Source organism: Megalops cyprinoides, chromosome 24 (genome assembly GCF_013368585.1).
Source record: "Megalops cyprinoides isolate fMegCyp1 chromosome 24, fMegCyp1.pri, whole genome shotgun sequence".
NCBI lineage: Eukaryota > Metazoa > Chordata > Actinopteri > Elopiformes > Megalopidae > Megalops > Megalops cyprinoides.
The window spans coordinates 480001-497500 of record NC_050606.1 but is presented as its reverse complement, the minus strand read 5'-3'; the positions used below and the strand labels follow the sequence as shown (position 1 = coordinate 497500).

The window sequence follows — 17500 nt, the reverse complement described above, 5'->3', positions numbered from 1 at the left end:
ACACGGACTCACTCGCAACTCGTCATTCAGGGTCTGATCCAAACCGGCCGCCAAGCGGAAACGCGCCAACATAAATACTCACATTATAAAAGTGCAAAACACGGACACAATCCGAAATCATCTCACGCTCATCCCGTCACGTACACGCGTGTGAAATCGTGCGGATGGTGTAACACATTTATCTTGGCAGCGTAGCTTGTAGCGTTATTCGCGAAGTTCCCCTCCAAAAAAACTAGCCAATGCACATCTTTTCAGCAGCTGAAAGCGTGCAGTATCGCAAAGATACATCTGGAAAGGATTATGCACCTGCTACCGAGCAAAGCGCAAGAGCAGCGAGTCGCATCCCGATTCCCGCCCTGCTCTAACCAGCTCGGTAGCCTAAATGACTCGCAGGTACAACGGAATGAATTCTCTGCGACTCACGTCGTTTCTCTCGGGTCCTCCTCCTTTCAGCCCTTCAAACCGCTACATCCAGACAGCCTGCCGCTATCCGGCTTTTGCCGTGTAGCCATGCGCGTAGTATTGGCCTATTGTCTACATCCACTTCATCAACAGCCAAAAGCATCACATCAACAAATACAAACTGCAGACACTCCACGGATTCGCTGAGTGCCATTTCCAGCCATTTTTGCTTGCCAATCAACTAGTAGATAGTTAGCAACAACAGTATCTAATAATCTTGGAATTTAAGTAGCCAATTTATCTACCGGTATCAAAGACCTCGATAACCTGGTTCCATCAATCAAAAATCACATACCTTGCTCTCTAATCAGCTACATATAAAACTGCACCTGAATAAAATAACTGCCATGTGATCGCCCGCTCCGCTCTCCGCCGCCGACCCCAGCAGAAAGACCGGAGGTGAGGCGCAGGGTCCCTAATTATCTCCTTATCAAACCACGTGTTTGCTGAGAGCTCCTACCGCTTCCGGGTACCTCAGCGCACAGACGCCGAACGTGTGTGCTGGAAATGCCGTGCACTGTGTAACAAACGCATGCCTAAATAAATCACACATCAGCTTTATACATATTAATTGTATTTTTGCTGTTGTAGTTATTACTCTTATTAAGGTATTCAGTAAAGGATAAGTAAGAGGGAGCTACATACCTTAAATTAATTTTATGGCAAGTTTAGAAAGTGAATATGATGCGTATCAAACATTAGTAATCGAAACATTCAACACGTTTGACACCAACAATGTGAATTTCACATAAACGTCACGAAAGGCAAAATTCCAATGCGCCACTCTGTATGTTGGTGTGGAATTAGACAGGATTACAGTTTAGTATTCATATTTTTATGTGTAATCATAGGGTTAGGGTTTCGTGTAATCATTGATGCTTTTATTTTATTTATTATCGGTAAAATGATACGATAAATTATTTTTAAAAGGATATGATATGCTTCAAAAATATTTACTAATGACAGCACACTTTTAAAGTGGCATTGTACGTACTGTGCAGCAAAATCTGTCTTAGAAATATAACCACTCATGTGGTTATATAGTTATTTTTCATCTCAGTTCACAGGCAGCTATTCCCTTACAGAAATGGTGGATCCCGCTACCCCAACAAAGCGCCTGAGTGTCATGTGACTGAAACAGGCCGTTTCATTGGCCCATCTCTCCGGATGCCGCCGTAGAGGGATTCCAATGTGATCATACAACCTTGACAGAAATCCAGAGCAGGAGACGGTGAGTGTCCCGGCGGATCTGCTGCTCAGCTTCAACGAAGATGAGAGTCCTTGTAGGTCTGTATGTGCATTTCGGTTGTCATATATATATAAAAAGTTAATTGGTTTTGGAAATCCAGAAAGTCAAAGTCCTAGCTACGCCTAGCGCTAGCTGCTGAAGTTTTGCTGGTTTGCCTGCTAGTCCTGATAATACCTGATCGCGTTATTGTCACTCACTTGCAGTTGAGCCAATAGCAAAAGAATTGCGCGTATCGCACACGAATACTGCTTTTCCTGTTAAAGTCAGTCTTTTCAACACAATAGTCGTTTCACGTCTAGCAGATTTCATAACCACATGGGCAGCGCGCATGCGCACCAATATCCGTAAAGTACTGAAATTAACTTGAAACTCTACACCTGCAACCGCGTGACCTGTATCACACACGGTGAATTAATGGCGTATTTTGTATGATTGTCCTTGTGAGTGATGGAGACTTTGTGCGATAAGCTCAGAGGAAGAATTGCGCGGTAGTAAAACTCTGGCGAGACTATAAATGCATAAAATTGAAGATGAGCTAAACGCTTCTTGATCTCTGTGTCACCTGGAGTGGACGCAGATGATGAGATTATTGCTAATTGGCAGTGTTAGAGTGAGTGTTTTAACCATGGCCATAACACTCAAACACAGTTTAAGCCTGCTGCCTGTGTTTGAACAGGGATCAGCCCTTCTGTTTACGTTTAAAGCTGGTTTGACCGTGCTGTGTTTGCTTCATTCCCTCGGTCTGTAAGGTGGTGGGTCGGGGTTTGTGGGTCGAGAGCTGACACGGTTGCTACGCAAGGAAGGCCATGAGGTCACGATCATCTCCCGACAGCCGGGTCCTGGGAGGATCACCTGGGTAAGGTTGCATGAACCTCTGACCTCCATTTCATCAGAGGCTCTGTCTCTCTCCCTTGCTCTCTCTCTCCCTCTCCTTCTTCCTCTCTCCCTTGCCCTCTCTCTCTCTCTCTCTCTCTCTCTCTCTCCCTCTCCATACATTTGTGTATTTCTCTCTGTTACACATTCAAATGAAAGACAGACCTTGAAAGCACCCCAGTCCTCTCTCCCTAAAGCATGCAGATCTCGCTCTCTCTAAAGCACCTCGGCCTCTCTCTCACAGTGACAGAATCAACAGGTCTTGCTGTGCTCAGGTTGCTCTCAGATGGTCCCAGTTAGTGTAGCTGAGCCTGGGTGAGAGGAGACCTAAAGGCTTGTCCCTCCTCTGCCTCCTCCCCACAGGATGACTTGGAGGCTGGCGGCCTCCCACCATGTGAGGGCGCTGTTAACTTGGCTGGAGAGAACCTCATGAATCCCCTGCGCTGGTGAGAGAACAGCTCTGTGTCTCTGCCCTCTGTCTGACAGAACTGAAACCTCCATGGGCTGCTGTCTCCTGTGGGGGGGGGTCTCATTCCTTTCTTTCACACTTCCCTTTTTCTTTCTCTCTGGCTCCAGGTGGAACGAGAGTTACAAGAAGGATCTGTTCTCCAGTCGGGTCGATACGACCAGAGCCCTCGCCCGGGCTATCTGTGCCTCCCCCCAGCCCCCTCATGCTTGGGTCCTCGTCACAGGTGTGGGTGAGTGTGACAGGCACGCGCGAAGACGCCTCGCCCCTGGAGGGAAGGTAGCGGGTGTGTCCCTGCACCTGAGAAAAGAGCCGTTGCGTCTCTTCCTCGTTCCCTTGGTTGAAATGTATGGAGGAGATGAACAGATGTGAGGATGCAGGAGTGGAGGAGAGGAAGCAGGAATTCCTCTGACAGGGTGTGAACCTGATGCTGTGCTGTGGATCCTGTGAGGAAGTCCTCCTTATTCAGGGCAAATGCTCTTAACAGCTGTCTCGCTGTGTCACCGTCTCACTGTGTCACCGTGTCACTGTCTCCCTGTGTCACTGCGTCACCGTCTCTCCACAGTCTCCCTGATCGCAGTGCAGAGCCACATATGGAAGTTTATGCCACACAGCACATCCTGTTAGACAGAGTTAACCTTTAAAAAGGCTGAAAATGATTCATATGCAGAGCGAAATCATTCTATGAATGATTGTTCTCCCCCTTCCCCCCAGCCTGCTATAAGCCCAGCCAGACGGAGCAGTACACAGAGGACAGCTCCTGGGCTCCCTTTGACCTCCTGTCTCAGCTGGTGAAGGAGTGGGAGGGGGCGGCACGTCTGCCCGAAAACATCGCTACAGAAACCAGACAGGTGATCATCAGGCCAGGTGAGCATTCAGGAGTGCAAGGGAAGCGTTTCGTAAAATCAGAAATGCAGTCGTGTATCAGTGTTATCTGGGAGTTGGATCAATGATAGATAACTGTTTTATTAATACTCATGGCAGAAATCTGTTTATATGGTACTGACAGATATCACTTGCTGTCTCCCCCTCCTCCACTAGGGGCAGTACTGGGCCGGGACGGCGGGGCAATGAAACAGATGCTCACCCCGTTCTGGCTGGGTTTGGGGGGCACCCTGGGCTCTGGCCAGCAGCCCTTCCCCTGGATCCACGTGTCCGACCTGGCCGGGATAATCGCCCACTCCCTGCAGCCCCCCTCCTGCCCCCCGTCCAGTGCCCCCGAGGTCTTCAATGGGGTCGCCCCGGCGCAGAACACCAACTCCGAGTTTACCAAGGAACTGGGGCGCACGCTGGGCCGGCCCACGCTGCTGCCGGTGCCGGGCGGGGTTCTGAGGGCGCTGCTGGGGTCGGAGCGTGCCGTGGTGCTGACCGAGGGCCAGCGCGTGCTACCCCACAGGACCCTGCAGGCCGGGTACCGCTTCCGGTACCCCGACTTGAAGGCCGCCCTGTGCCAAATAGTGGGCAGTTAACAGCTACAGCCCTGCAGAACCGGCTCGCTCTGGAGGCCTACAGCAAACACAGCCGGCCTCGGACTCTCTGTGCATTACCCACAATTCCCCTCAGCTCGCTGTGCTGCCGGCAGGACTGACCCTGTAGGATTAACTGTAGGCGGCGTGATGCACACAGTCTCCAGGAAGGAGACTCATCACCGCTGAGCGCTTGGTGTCTCCATGGAAATCACACTTCTGTGTCTTTACTCTGTCTGCACTTCACTCTCTGACCTGGTCTTTCCACAAATGGTGAATAAACCCGGAGAGGCTTCCTGCTGGGGGGGCTGTGGCTGCAGATTCTGTGTGTGTGTGTGTGTGTGTGTGTGTGGGGACTGTGGCTGCAGATTCTGTGTGTGTGTGTGTGGGGACTGTAGCTGCAGATTCTGTGCGTGTGTGTGTGTGTGTGTGTGTGTGGGGACTGTGGCTGCAGATTCTGTGTGTGTGTGTGTGTGCGTGTGTGTGCGTGTGTGTGCGTGCGTGCGTGTGTGTGCGTGCGTGTGTGTGTGTGTGTGTGTGTGTGTGTGCGTGTGGGGGCTGTGGCTGCAGATTCTGTGCGTGTGTGTGTGTGTGTGTGGGGGCTGTGGCTGCAGATTCTGTGTGTGTGTGTGGGGACTGTGGCTGCAGATTCTGTGTGTGTGTGTGTGGGGACTGTGGCTGCAGATTCTGTGCGTGTGTGTGTGTGTGTGTGTGTGTGTGTGTGTGTGTGTGTGGGGACTGTGGCTGCAGATTCTGTGTGTGTGTGTGCGTGCGTGTGCGTGCGTGTGCGTGCGTGTGTGTGTGGGGGCTGTGGCTGCAGATTCTGTGCGTGTGTGGTGTGTGTGTGGTGTGTGTGTATGTGCGTGTGCATGCGTGCGTGTAGGTGGGTGTGTATGTGTGTGTGTGTGGGGGGGGGGTAATCATACACACAGACTCATTCATATGCACATTTACTTTATTTCTCTGTTCCCATCATGTGACAGTGTTTGCACTGAGAGACGGTTAACTGCACAGTGAGAACATCCATCCCCACGGTGAAAGCAGCTCCATCCAGCTCACTGATCTTGGCAGGATGCTGTTCTCAGATGCAGCATCTCCTCCAGTCCACTAGATGGTGCTGTGAAAGACCTCTGCATCCACGCTGATCTCTGAACAGTGCTGAGTGAGTGAATGGATCAAAAGCTGCTTCCTGACCCCTCCTTCTCTGATTAGAGATCATTTCTTTGGAGTAGGGGGTGAGAAAGTGGTTTGGAATACAGACAGAATCTTTGACTGACAAGATCAAATGCTCCACAGTGCGTTGTGATTGGCCCTCACTGGCTCCTCATACACTGCTCTGGGCTCTCATTGGCTGTTCATTCTGAATCTGAGGGGGCGGCATCCTCTGGCTGGATGATTGGCAGCCGGTCTCCCCAGTCACTGCTCCTGGCACACCGGTACATGTCTCTGCCAGGAAAAAACAGTTCATATTTTACTGTTTCAAATCAGTATGGTGTGCGGTACAGGTGAGCACAGTGCGGTACAGGGCCTGTGTTGGCACAGGTGAGCACAGTGCGGTACAGGGCCTGTGTCGGCACAGATGAGAGCATACCTGCCGTGTCGGCGAGCAGTCACAACCAGCCGCCTGATCTCTCCGTCGGAGCAGCACAGTTGGCAGTGGACGTGCCGAGACCTGCGGAGCACTGGGCCAATCAGCCGAGCCCAGGCCAGCCCCGCCTCCTGCTCTGGCCCCGCCTCCAGCTCTGGCTCCGCCTCCCGCTCCGGCCCCGCCCGCCTCAGAACCAGGTAACTGAAGCGCTCCACCGCCCGATCAGGGCTCTGTGAGGACGGCACCAGATCAGGACGCTTATTTTTACTATTTATATAAGATATTCCCTCCTTCCTCAGAGTGCAGGACACCTACATGGCACAATTATATCCCCTCCTTTCACCTCTTCTTCCTCTCCGCCCTCTTTTCCTCCACCCCCTCTCCTCCTCCATCCCCTTCTCCCTCTCCACCTCCATCCCCTCTCCTCCTCTTCCTCCTCCTCCTCCTCATCTCTCTCCCCACTGCGGCTGCCTCTCTGAAAGATCCCAGTCAGATCAGTCTGTTGCTCTCAGGGTTCTCTTACCCCTGGCAGGGGCAGGGGGCGGTAGGGCTGGGGGTAGTTGCAGGGCAGCTGGGACTCCTGTGCCAGTCTGGGACAGGGTAACTGATGAGGGCACTGACCAAAACATGAAAGAGGAGATTAGGGCATTGTCCCAGCGACAGGTGAGCTATGATATTCAATAATCCTACACAATGCTAAAAAGCATTACATTCCCATTAAATAATCCTACACTCAGCCTAAATAACACTACATTCACACTAAGTACCCCTACACTGACATTCTGTAATCCTAAACTCTTATTAAATAATGCTACATTCACATTAAATAATCTGACACTCAAATCCAGTCATTTTACAGCGGTTTGACACCTGTTACAGCCTCCAGAATGTTTCTGACTCTTCAACATTCAAGCTGATGTGAAGATTTTCAAAATGGCTGACAGCTTCTGTGATTAGCACTTCATAATAAAGAGCAGAATAAACTGTTTATACACACCGGTGCAAACACCTGAGGCGTCCTGGAGTCGAATGTCACCCTGTCCTTCCCCTGTGATTGGTTAATGAGGTAATGACATGATTTTACCTTTAGCAGTTATACTGTTGCTATAATGCATAAGGAGTGAGTTGAGGTTACTTTACCATTAGTCAAGGAAACCATAACCATAGCAACAGTGAAAGGCAAGAATATTGTTCAAAAGTACGAAATTTTTCTGTTTGTTTAAGGAGAATGTGTGTGATATAGTGATCCACTGTGTGTGTATCTGTGTGTGTGTGCATGCAATGACAAGAGATACATATAGTAAAATCTTTCTTAGCACTGTACTAACTGCATGTAGTATCACATAAGCCACCCTAGGTATGACCATTACAAATTAACGTGCCAATGAGGATATAGCTGAAGGGTCTCGGTAATGTAATGTCTCTAAGTCTGCATACAAAAAAGATGATACACGTTCTCTGTTCTCTGAGATCACCAAGCTTTTACAGAACTCTGTGGGTTTGTTCTCCCTGTGATAAAAATTTGCTTGCTTCTACTCGCTAGGTGTGATTATTGAGTAAATTTGTAAGTAAAAACTTTTATTCTTTGTGTGTGTGTGTGTGTCTCTTACTGTCAGCACTGCATCTCTGGCCTCCATGAGGACCTGATGACCATCTTTCGTCCCATTCTCCACCAGCACCTGAGAAACACAACACCTTTACACACACAATCAAACACAACACCTTTACACACACAATCAAACAAACAACAGCTTTACACACACAATCAGAGAAACACAACACCTTTACACACACAATCAGAGAAACACAACAGCTTTACACACACAATCAAACAAACAACAGCTTTACACACACAATCAGAGAAACACAACACCTTTACACACACAATCAGAGAAACACAACACCTTTACACACACAATCAGAGAAACACAACAGCTTTACACACACAATCAAACAAACACAGCACCTTTACACACACAATCAGAGAAACAACAGCTTTACACACACAATCAAACACAACACCTTTACACACACAACCACACAAACACAACACTTTTACACACAACCACACAAATACACCTTTACAAACGCATAAGAACACAGTTACAACACCTTTACACACAACCACACAAATACAACACCTTTACAAACACATAAGAACACAGTTGCAACACCTTTACACACAACCACACAAATACAACACCTTTACAAACACATAAGAACACAGTTACAACACCTTTACACACAACCACACAAATACAACACCTTTACACACACAGGCATGCAACAGCAGCAGTGCTTACTGACCAGGAGGGAGTTTGTCTTTCTCCAGAGCGTGAGCACAGTGTCTCTCCTCTCCTTCTGAGAGGTCAGCTCTGACAGAGCAAACGCACTGACCACCAGGTCATACTGCACCTGGAGAGAGATTACACACACACACTTACTACACACGTACACACTCACCAGGTCACACTGCACCTGGGAGAGAGATTACACACACACACTCACCAGGTCACACTGCACCTGGGAGAGAGATTACACACACACACACACACACTCTCTGAAGGGGGGGAACGTACCTTTGGAGAGACAGGGAGGAACTGGCGGAAATACACCTGCTTGATCAGGGGGTCTTCTCTGTCACTGCCTCCTACACCAAACCACAGCAGAAGTGTTTAACCAAGAGGGAGGAAAGATTAAAGCAAGACTAACCTAAACCCTAAAACAAGACTAACCTAAACCCTAAAACAAGACTAACCTAAACCCTAAAACAAGATTAATCTAAACCCTAAAACAAGATTAACCTAAACCCTAAAACAAGATTAACTTAAACCCTAAAGCAAGACTAACCTAAACCCTGCAGAAAGGTTAAACTTATGACAAACAAATATCACCATATGTCACTGATGACATCATCAAATGCCGTCATTTGGGAATTATAGTACATGATTGTATTAATGAGAATAGAGTTGAGTGATCTGTGCACACATGTGTACATGAAAATATACACTTAATTTGTGCGTGAGTGCACATATGTGGGAGTGTGAGTGTGTGTGTATGTATGAGTGTGAGTGTGTATGTGTGTGAGAGTGTGTACCTCTGAGCAGCTGGTCCGCCAGTGAGTTCATGGCTGCAGAGCTGTCAACACAAACACTCTCCCTCTCAGCTTCACCCCACACACTGCGCACCGCCCTGAGGGGTAATTACAGCACAGAGTTACCCCACACACTGCCCTGAGGGATAATTACAGCACAGAGTTACCCCACACACTGCGCACCGCCCTGAGGGGTAATTACAGCACAGTTACCCCACACACTGCGCACCACCCTGAGGGGTAATTACAGCACAGAGTTACCCCACACACTGCGCACCACCCTGAGGGGTAATTACAGCACAGAGTTACCCCACACACTGCGCACCGCCCTGAGGGGTAATTACAGCACAGTTACCCCACACACTGCGCACCACCCTGCGGGGTAATTACAGCACAGAGTTACCCCACACACTGCCCTGAGGGGTAATTACAGCACAGAGTTACCCCACACACTGCGCACCACCCTGAGGGGTAATTACAGCACAGAGTTACCCCACACACTGCGCACCGCCCTGAGGGGTAATTACAGCACAGAGTTACCCCACACACTGCGCACCACCCTGAGGGGTAATTACAGCACAGAGTTACCCCACACACTGAGTCCTCACCAGAGAACTGTCCCCACTCCAGAGCCAAAGTCCAGCAATGACTGAGGAGTGAAAGAGGGATCTCTCTTCTTCACCTGAAGAGAGAAAGAAAGGGAAGAATACATTACCTACGATCATTACCTTTCAAATAATCTTAAAAAATCATTTTAATTGATAATTAGCCAATATGTTCAGATGTGACCAGGTTTCCCATCGGCAGCATGGCCCCACACTGTGTCTGTATGCATCTGTCTTTGGGGTACAAACTGGCCTCTCATTTTCCAAATATGTTTGGAATCAACCCCCAGCTGAAGGAACCAAACTCAGATGAAATCTACAGTTCCTCTCACGCACTAATGAAAGACTAAGTTGATTAATGTTGCCTTTTTGTGTTTTCCATGTTTCGACTTCCCTTGTTGAAAGAAGCGCGGCATGAATGTGTTGTTTAAAATGGCACTGATGTAGCAGCATTAACAGCATTGCTCTCCTTCATCATTACTGTCTCTGTTAGTGCAGATTCACCTCATTCAAAACCCTCCTGACAGCAGCGTACCCCCCAGCCAGCCTGGCCGCCAGGTAAACCACAGCCAGGTCGTCATCGTACCTGAGAGAGACAAGCTCAGTGTAAACAGAGTGTAAGCAGACTGTAGTGCAGTTTAAACACAATGCAGAGAGAGAAACAGAGATTTACTGTAAACACACTGCAAACACACAGCTTTGTATTGTTTTAATGATGTACACACACATACACACACACACACACACACACACACACACACATGCTACACTGGTGCACTCAGACAGTTTCACACACAGACACACAGGTACCTCAGAGGAGTCCAGTGATAGGTTGTTTTTCTGAGTGCTGTTAACACCTTCTTCTTAATTTGAGTCTCCAGTAGGTGGATGTCTCCATCTGAACACACAGACACATTTATCTGCTTGCTTACAGGCACACTGTGCAAATCCACTACAATTCACTAGCAGATCCTCTAAGATTTATACCATCAGCATTTATCCACGTGATATGGAGAGCGCTTGCTCTGAGGAGAAATAGTTGGTCTCTCTGAAGGAATCACATGCAAAGTGTCTGTGTTTGCCTTTACCTCTTCCTCTCTCACCTCTTCCTTTCTCCTTTTCCTTTTCCAGTAGGGTTTTCTCCAAAGCGATGGCCTTCTCCCTCAGCGCTGAGTCTTCCACTGCCCTCTTCCTGCTCCACAGGTAGTTAGTGAGCCTGCGTGCCCTATCAGCCAGCCCGCTCACTGCTGCCCCTACAGGATGGGAGGACACAGCACAGGAGACACAGCATTATGCATCATGATAGCTTTTCTGTATAATTCTGTATTGATTAAAGACACATTAGGACTGTGTGCGTGTGTGTGTGTGTGTGTGTGCGTGCGTGCGTGCGTGCGTGCGTGCGTGCGTGCGTGCGTGCGTGAGTGTGTGTGTGTGTGTGTGCGTGTGTGTGTGTGTGTGTGTGCGCGTGCGTGCGTGCGTGCGTGCGTGTGCGTGTGTGTGTGCGTGCGTGCGTGCGTGAGTGTGTGTGTGTGTGTGTGCGTGTGTGTGTGTGTACTGACAGGATTGAGGGTGGAGTCACAGTCTCGTTTTGCTCACCGTGTATGGAGACCAGCGCAGCTCTCTGCAGCTCCTCCGGCAGACTCACAGTCTTCAGGGCTGTAACGCCTGGGTGCTTCCTGTGGGGGGCGCCCTGCAGGAAGTCAGCTGCTGCCTGCGGGTTTGCTGCCGTGCTCTGCCACTACAGGAAATAAACTCTCAGCCAATGGAACTTTAGAAACGTTAAACGTTAGATATTATATACAGTATCTGTACAATTTAATCTGCCTGTTTCCATTCATTTGATAAACACTGATTTGAAATAAACTTTCTTTGATCTTAAAGAGTTCTCCTGTGGAAACAGTGCTTTACAAATGGCAGATTGTGAGGTGGAATCTGTACATTAACAAATTTAAACTGACAGCACTGTAAACTAAAGGTTTGAAACTAAATCACATCAGAGTGTTATTCCTGGAGAGGCATCAATAATATGAGAATTACAATACATTTTAAATAAAGGCATAAAAATAAAAGAATCGACATGTCAGATTTACTGAAATAAAGTTACAATAAAGGATTTAGCAGTTTTGTACAAGAGTCGTAAGTGACATCGACCAGCAGGAAAACTGACGAGAACGGGAGAATATGATGAGAATCGGACAGAAGGGGAACGCGACAGAATGAGGCAGTATTCCCGCAAAAGGCACCGTCAGACACGCACGGAAAGCCCACCAATCACAGAAATTCAATTTGCATAGATTACCATAATCTACTCCATTCGAAAAGGACGTCTGTGAAAGTTGATATTCATAGCTAATTGCTCTTTATACTACGCGTTGGTCGGTTGTAACGATATGTACTGTGTTGCCGCACGCGTCCAGAAGACCTTTTAATGACACAAATGACACCGTGACCGAGGTTGTCAGTCGCACCCCGGCGCTATATGAGCTCCTGCGCCAGCGCTTCTCTTCGGCTGGACGGAAGCTTACTGTAGAGGTCACATGCAGAGTGCCTGTCACTCCACCAATCACCTCGGGGAAGGTCTGAGACATGAGCCAATCGCTGCCCTCGCAGGGCATCACCTGATCCGGGTGAGCGAGCGCACAGACACGGGGCCAATCGCGAGGCTTCACGGCACGAGAAGCCGCGGAGCGCGAGTCCACGGCGCTCCGCGGCGGATGCGGCCTCGCGGGCTTGGAAACACTCGCGGCTGGCGGATGAGTGCGATGTGTGAGCTGGAGGAAGCTTCCAGAACCCAATTCAGACTACTCTCCATCCAGCCTTTTACCTCATCTTTACACACACCATATCCAATTCAGACTACTCTCCATCCAGCCTTTTACCTCATCTTTACACACACCATATCCAATTCAGACTACTCTCCATCCAGCCTTTTACCTCATCTTTACACACACCATGCACCATGCATAAACCTTAAACATGTACACGCCGTAACCAGGGAAACAGACAAACACTCACTCCGTTAAAGGTCTTGCCGGAAAGCGCAGATTGACACAGCGCACATGATCTGGAGCCACGTCTCCAGAGCGCTGCCATCGCGGCTGTCAGTCGCACAGTCCTGAGAGAATTAAGGCGGTCGACCCTGACATTAATAATCGCTATGTGTACTGCATAGAGTGTCGCATATTGCGATTAGAATACAGAGTTCCGGTCGCTCCTAAAGTTGCTTACGAGTTAGCGAAAGTAGGGAGAACGTAGAGAAAGTCAATTTGACGGACAGAGGAATGTGTGATCTTGCGAATGTAAATAATCTTTGCATGCTGTGCGCCCCGTTAGCGGAAGTTGGACCGTCAAAAAATGAGTCCGACTTGACGCAGCTCTTGCGTACTGATCACATGGACAGCAGCAAGTTGTTGGCGTCAGTGGTGTTGAAGTTGGGAATGTGGCACAATTTCTCAGAGAGGCTAGTTGATAGACAATTACCGCATGATAGGCAAACTCTAAAACAAAACTGTTTAGAACAATTTTAACTTTGTGAAGAGAAGCGAGTTAAAATCATTGTTACGCAAACTTCTCTCAGTGTCTCCGCAGTCCTGTTATATGAAGCTGATGTCTGCAGTTAGGCTGGGTTTGCTTGATTATTACATTACATTCATTGAGCAGAAGCTCTTATCCAGAGTGACCTCCAGCACAAAACAACTGAAGTGTATGCATTCAAACTGATTGAGCAACAGTGTCAGACCAGGCTAACAATATTCCCAGACCAGTGAGTGTGAGCATAACACTATTCAAGCCCTACCACAGGTTAACTTGTGCAACCTGACTAGACAAGGGAAGTATACTATCATACATCATAGCTGCTAATCGCAGAATCCAAAACACATTGCGACACTACACCTAAAATACATATCAAGTAATACAAGAAGCAGGTGTTAGGGGACTGAGGTGAAACTGAGATGCAGTCTGAAGAGGTGGGTCTGCAGTGTGTCAGAACATGGCCAGTGACCCCCGTGGGGAGTTCATTCCACTGAGGGACCAGTACAGACAGGGATGACCCCATCAGGATGGGACAGTCAGTTGACAATCAATTACGGGAAAATAATTTGTCAGATGGAATCATTGACAACACAGCATTTACAAAACATCTTTATTTTAGGCGGACAGCGAATTAGTAACTCCGTGGACAGCGAAACGCAACGGAAATCCCTTCTCGAGCGCGTCACCGCCAGATTCACGCCCGGACATGTTTTTGAACAGCGGAAGAATTTAGCTTCGGAGGGGGCGGTACATACGAAGGGCGGGTGTTCACTCTGTCCAATCACAAACATAATTTTTTGAGAACTGTCCAATAGAATCTCATTTCGTCATATTGCCGCCAAACACTTACGACACACGACTTTTAGACAATTAGAACCCTAGTGTGTGCGAACAGACAGATATTTCGACCAATCACAGCGCTGCGTATGAGGGCGCGCTGTGCTGTCTGTCGCTTTTCGGGAAAAGCTTCGTCGTGTCTGATGCGTTGAAAGCGCACTTTTCTGTCCGGGAGGAAGCAGCGAGTTACCGGCAGCACAGAACCCCCCCCCGCCGCAGGGACAATGAGGCGCACACGAAGCTCCCGCAGCCGGGCAGAGAGTACCGACGCCGCGGGTAAGCGAGCCTCTGCCGTCTTTCCGGAACTCACTTTCATGTTTGCAGGAAATTACATTCACATACATTTTACATACGTAGAATATGTATTTGGGAGCTATTAATTTCGTGTTATTTTCAAGATAAGATGCAGTAAACCGGGAGACCAGCAGCTCGCGAGATTGTTATAAAGAGTGTATATTAATATACTGTAGTGTCAGTGTGTATATACTGTATTAACCCTCTCTCTCAGTGCAGTGTTAGTGTGCTGTAGTGTCAGTGTGTATATACTGTATTAACCCTCTCTCTCAGTGCAGTGTTAGTGTGCTGTAGTGTCAGTGTGTATACTGTATTAACCCTCTCTCTCAGTGCAGTGTTAGTGTGCTGTAGTGTCAGTGTGTATATACTGTATTAACCCTCTCTCTCAGTGCAGTGTTAGTGTGCTGTAGTGTCAGTGTGTATATACTGTATTAACCCTCTCTCTCAGTGCAGTGTTAGCGTGCTGTAGTGTCAGTGTGTATATACTGTATTAACCCTCCGTCTCAGTGCAGTGTTAGTGTGCTGGAGTGTCTCTCTCTCTGTAGTGTGGCAGTGGGAGGGGGATGGGGGGCAGTATGTGCAGTACCCGCCCTCAGCATGTGCCCAGCTGGACCGGGCGGTACAGGCAGGCCGGAGCTCGGTCTCTCTGACACTGGGCACCGGCTCCACGTACACCGTGGACCTGAGGAAGATGGTCCAGATCAACACTGCCACTAAATATCAGAGAAAGATCCGCTCACTAACACTGAAAGCAGGTGTGTGTGTGTGTGTGTGTGTGTGTGTGTGTGTGTGTGTGTGTGTGTGTGTGTATGTGTATGTGTGTGTCTCTGCACTAATATTTGCACACCTTTTCTCCTTGTGGTGGTACAGTGTCTGTTTATAGTTGTTTTTTAACAGTGGAGGCTGTCGTCTGAATGAATATTACCAGAGTTTGCCTAGTACCCTTTTCCTTCTTTGGTTTGGTTTTTGTAGCGCTTCTGTGAGAGGAGTTTCAGTGCTCCTGTAAGGTTGCTGTTCTTGGTACTTCAGAAATGGTCTGGCTGTGCTGCACTTATGAAGGAAAAACAGCAGAACTGTGATGTTTCTGTTAGCGCTGAAATTCGATCCTGCTTGTTGTGGCAGAGAGTGGAAGCAATGCTGTCAGCTCAGCCAGTCAGGATCTCTGCCCCGCCCCCATTAAAGAGGAGGAAGAGGAAGAGCTACCGGTTGCTAAGAGGAGGCGGGGTGAGGGGAGGAGTCAGAAGGCTGAAAAAGAGGCACCTGCTGACACTACAGACAGCAAAGGTAAGAGTCCCCAAAATGCACCCACCGCACTGTGTGCTGTGCTGACGGCCTGTGCTCCGTCACAGGCTGTGTGCTGTGCTGACGGCCTGTGCTCCTGCCGCACTGTGGGCTGTGCTGACGGCCTGTGCTCTGTCACAGGCTGTGTGCTGTGCTGACGGCCTGTGCTCCGTCACAGGCTGTGTGCTGTGCTGACGGCCTGTGCTCCGTCACAGGCTGTGTGCTGTGCTGACGGCCTGTGCTCCGTCACAGGCTGTGTGCTGTGCTGACGGCCTGTGCTCCTGCCGCACTGTGGGCTGTGCTGACGGCCTGTGCTCCGTCACAGGCTGTGTGCTGTGCTGACGGCCTGTGCTCCGTCACAGGCTGTGTGCTGTGCTGACGGCCTGTGCTCCGTCACAGGCTGTGGGCTGTGCTGATTGTGTTTGCTGTGTGTTCTGCAGAGGTTGTGAAGACGGTTGTGATGAAGGGGAAGGCTCCAGTGGACCCTGAGTGTTCAGCCCTGCTGGGGAAGGTACCTGCGTTGTCTCCTGCAGTGGTTTAGAGCCTGCTGGCGGCGGTCGTGCCGATTCGGCTTCATTAGGCTGAGGGCGTGTTGCGTGAGGCTGGCAGAGCAGAGTTTGCAGCAGTCTGGTCTCTGTGTAAGCGCACGGATTCAGCGGTGATAGAAAGGGCTTTCATGGTTCTCCGATTCTTATTTAATTAATGGAGAATTATAATATTTTACCCTACCTTTTAATTCTCTTCCTCTCCCTCTCCCCCCAGGCACATGTTTACAGTGAAGGAGATGATGTCTATGATGTCATGTTAAACCAGGTAGGTAGTTGTGTCATGTGCTCCTCACTCATGTGGGTGTGTTATCGTGTGTTATCGTGTGTTATCGTGTGTTATCGTGTGTTATTGTGTGTTATCGTGTGTTATTGTGTGTTATCGTGTGCGTCTGGTTCTGTATTGTTTCTTTTTCTATGTCACAGTTTGTTCTTATGGAGTAATTGTGTGTGTCTATTGCAGACGAACCTTCAGTTCAATAACAACAAGTACTACCTGATCCAGTTACTGCAGGATGACAACGCCAAGAACTACAGTGTGTGGATGAGATGGGGGAGAGGTCAGTGTGTGTGTGTGTGTGTGCATCAGCGGTGGGTGGACAGTTGTTTCCTGTGTCCCTCATTGAGTTTGTTATTTATGTTGGTTTATCTCAGTTCCCTCTCTCTCTCTCTGTCAGTGGGAAAGGTCGGGCAGCACAGTCTAGTCTCCTGTGCTGGAGACCTCTGTCAAGCCAAAGAAGTCTTTACCGAAAAGTGAGTGTGTTTATGTGTGTTATTGAACGTTTGTTAGCTTAAAGTGGGTGTGGTTGTGTGTGGGCACAGACATTTGTTGCCTGTCAGAATCGGGTTTATTTATGGGCGTCACGCTCTGTCTCCACAGGTTCTTTGACAAAACGAAAAACGAGTGGAAAAATCGTGCTGCCTTCGAAAAAGTGGCGGGAAAATATGACATGGTGTTTATGGACTACAGCGCCAACGATCAGGCACAGAAAGCGCCTCATCCAGACCTCCACTCATCAGCTGTCTTTTAATGATGAAGCAGCGCCAGTTCCCTCGTCCCTCACAGCCATGTCTCTCCCCAGGGGACGGAGGCCCCGGTGCAGCCTGCAGCTCCAGTAGCTCCACTGCCCCAGAGGAAGCCCTCGCAGCTGGACAGCAGGGTGCAGGCCCTGCTGGAGCTCATCTGCGACATCAAGGCCATGGAGA

General features: G+C 49.0%; 3 protein-coding genes and 1 long non-coding RNA gene across 9 annotated transcripts in view; 2 read left to right on the top strand and 2 right to left on the bottom strand.

Moving 5' to 3' along the window:
- Positions 1 to 834, bottom strand: part of LOC118771104 — a 1430-nt gene extending 596 nt beyond the window's left edge. The window contains exon 1 of the long non-coding RNA XR_005004598.1: positions 424 to 834. This is a non-coding gene — a long non-coding RNA (uncharacterized LOC118771104). The remainder of the gene's footprint in view (positions 1 to 423) is intronic.
- An 826-nt stretch (positions 835 to 1660) lies between these two features.
- Positions 1661 to 5576, top strand: sdr39u1 (short chain dehydrogenase/reductase family 39U, member 1). 3 transcript variants are annotated; one of them, XR_005004594.1, is made up of 7 exons: positions 1661 to 1749; positions 2461 to 2567; positions 2948 to 3030; positions 3161 to 3282; positions 3765 to 3917; positions 4092 to 4789; positions 5500 to 5576. XR_005004594.1 is itself a non-coding variant. In XM_036518946.1 (6 exons), exons 1-6 carry the CDS (start codon positions 1734 to 1736, stop codon positions 4517 to 4519), a joined length of 909 nt encoding a protein of 302 aa, XP_036374839.1. In that variant the 5' UTR covers positions 1661 to 1733; the 3' UTR covers positions 4520 to 4823. The 3 variants fall into 3 exon arrangements, 2 of the variants coding, with proteins under 2 accessions (XP_036374839.1, XP_036374840.1); XM_036518946.1 differs by lacking the exon at positions 5500 to 5576 and having other exon boundaries at positions 4092 to 4823; XM_036518947.1 differs by lacking the exons at positions 2948 to 3030; positions 5500 to 5576 and having other exon boundaries at positions 1672 to 1693; positions 4092 to 4823.
- Positions 5577 to 5856: 280 nt separating this feature from the next.
- Positions 5857 to 13136, bottom strand: mettl17 (methyltransferase like 17). 3 transcript variants are annotated; one of them, XM_036518920.1, is made up of 14 exons: positions 12819 to 13136; positions 11400 to 11541; positions 10892 to 11056; positions 10614 to 10701; positions 10308 to 10389; positions 9807 to 9880; positions 9202 to 9296; positions 8684 to 8754; positions 8412 to 8519; positions 7715 to 7783; positions 7102 to 7152; positions 6628 to 6720; positions 6108 to 6334; positions 5857 to 5962 (listed from the first exon to the last, which is right to left on the bottom strand). In XM_036518920.1, the coding sequence occupies exons 1-14, from the start codon at positions 12894 to 12896 to the stop codon at positions 5872 to 5874; spliced, it is 1434 nt and encodes a 477-aa protein (XP_036374813.1). In that variant the 5' UTR covers positions 12897 to 13136; the 3' UTR covers positions 5857 to 5871. The 3 variants fall into 3 exon arrangements, with proteins under 3 accessions (XP_036374813.1, XP_036374814.1, XP_036374815.1); XM_036518921.1 differs by having other exon boundaries at positions 10907 to 11056; XM_036518922.1 differs by lacking the exon at positions 12819 to 13136 and adding an exon at positions 12103 to 12669.
- Positions 13137 to 14244: 1108 nt separating this feature from the next.
- The window catches only part of parp2 (poly (ADP-ribose) polymerase 2), a 7312-nt gene continuing 4056 nt past the window's right edge, over positions 14245 to 17500 (top strand). The window contains exons 1-9 of one of the 2 annotated variants that reach the window (XM_036518867.1): positions 14245 to 14450; positions 15014 to 15223; positions 15591 to 15752; positions 16190 to 16260; positions 16512 to 16562; positions 16758 to 16854; positions 16972 to 17047; positions 17175 to 17277; positions 17377 to 17500. The exon at positions 17377 to 17500 is cut by the window's right edge and continues 45 nt beyond it. In XM_036518867.1, coding sequence (XP_036374760.1) covers positions 14399 to 14450; positions 15014 to 15223; positions 15591 to 15752; positions 16190 to 16260; positions 16512 to 16562; positions 16758 to 16854; positions 16972 to 17047; positions 17175 to 17277; positions 17377 to 17500 — 946 coding nt within the window. In that variant the 5' untranslated portion in view covers positions 14245 to 14398. The remainder of the gene's footprint in view (positions 14451 to 15013; positions 15224 to 15590; positions 15753 to 16189; positions 16261 to 16511; positions 16563 to 16757; positions 16855 to 16971; positions 17048 to 17174; positions 17278 to 17376) is intronic. The other variant, XM_036518868.1, reaches the window with a different exon arrangement.

What these genes read in the sequence shown, in the direction of transcription:
- sdr39u1 (XM_036518946.1), top strand. An exon ending in GTCCTGGGAGGATCACCTGG is followed by an intron (nt 2,568 to 2,947) that starts GTAAGGTTGCAT and finishes TCCTCCCCACAG; the next exon opens with GATGACTTGGAGGCTGGCGG. An exon ending in GGTCCTCGTCACAGGTGTGG is followed by an intron (nt 3,283 to 3,764) that starts GTGAGTGTGACA and finishes CCTTCCCCCCAG; the next exon opens with CCTGCTATAAGCCCAGCCAG.
- mettl17 (XM_036518920.1), bottom strand. Translation starts at nt 12,896, where the DNA reads ATGGCAGCGCTCTGGAGACGTGGCTCCAGATCATGTGCGCTGTGTCAA. An exon ending in CGCCTCAGGTGTTTGCACCG is followed by an intron (nt 6,721 to 7,101) that starts GTGTGTATAAAC and finishes TGTTTTGGTCAG; the next exon opens with TGCCCTCATCAGTTACCCTG. An exon ending in ACTGCTCGCCGACACGGCAG is followed by an intron (nt 5,963 to 6,107) that starts GTATGCTCTCAT and finishes TTTTCCTGGCAG; the next exon opens with AGACATGTACCGGTGTGCCA.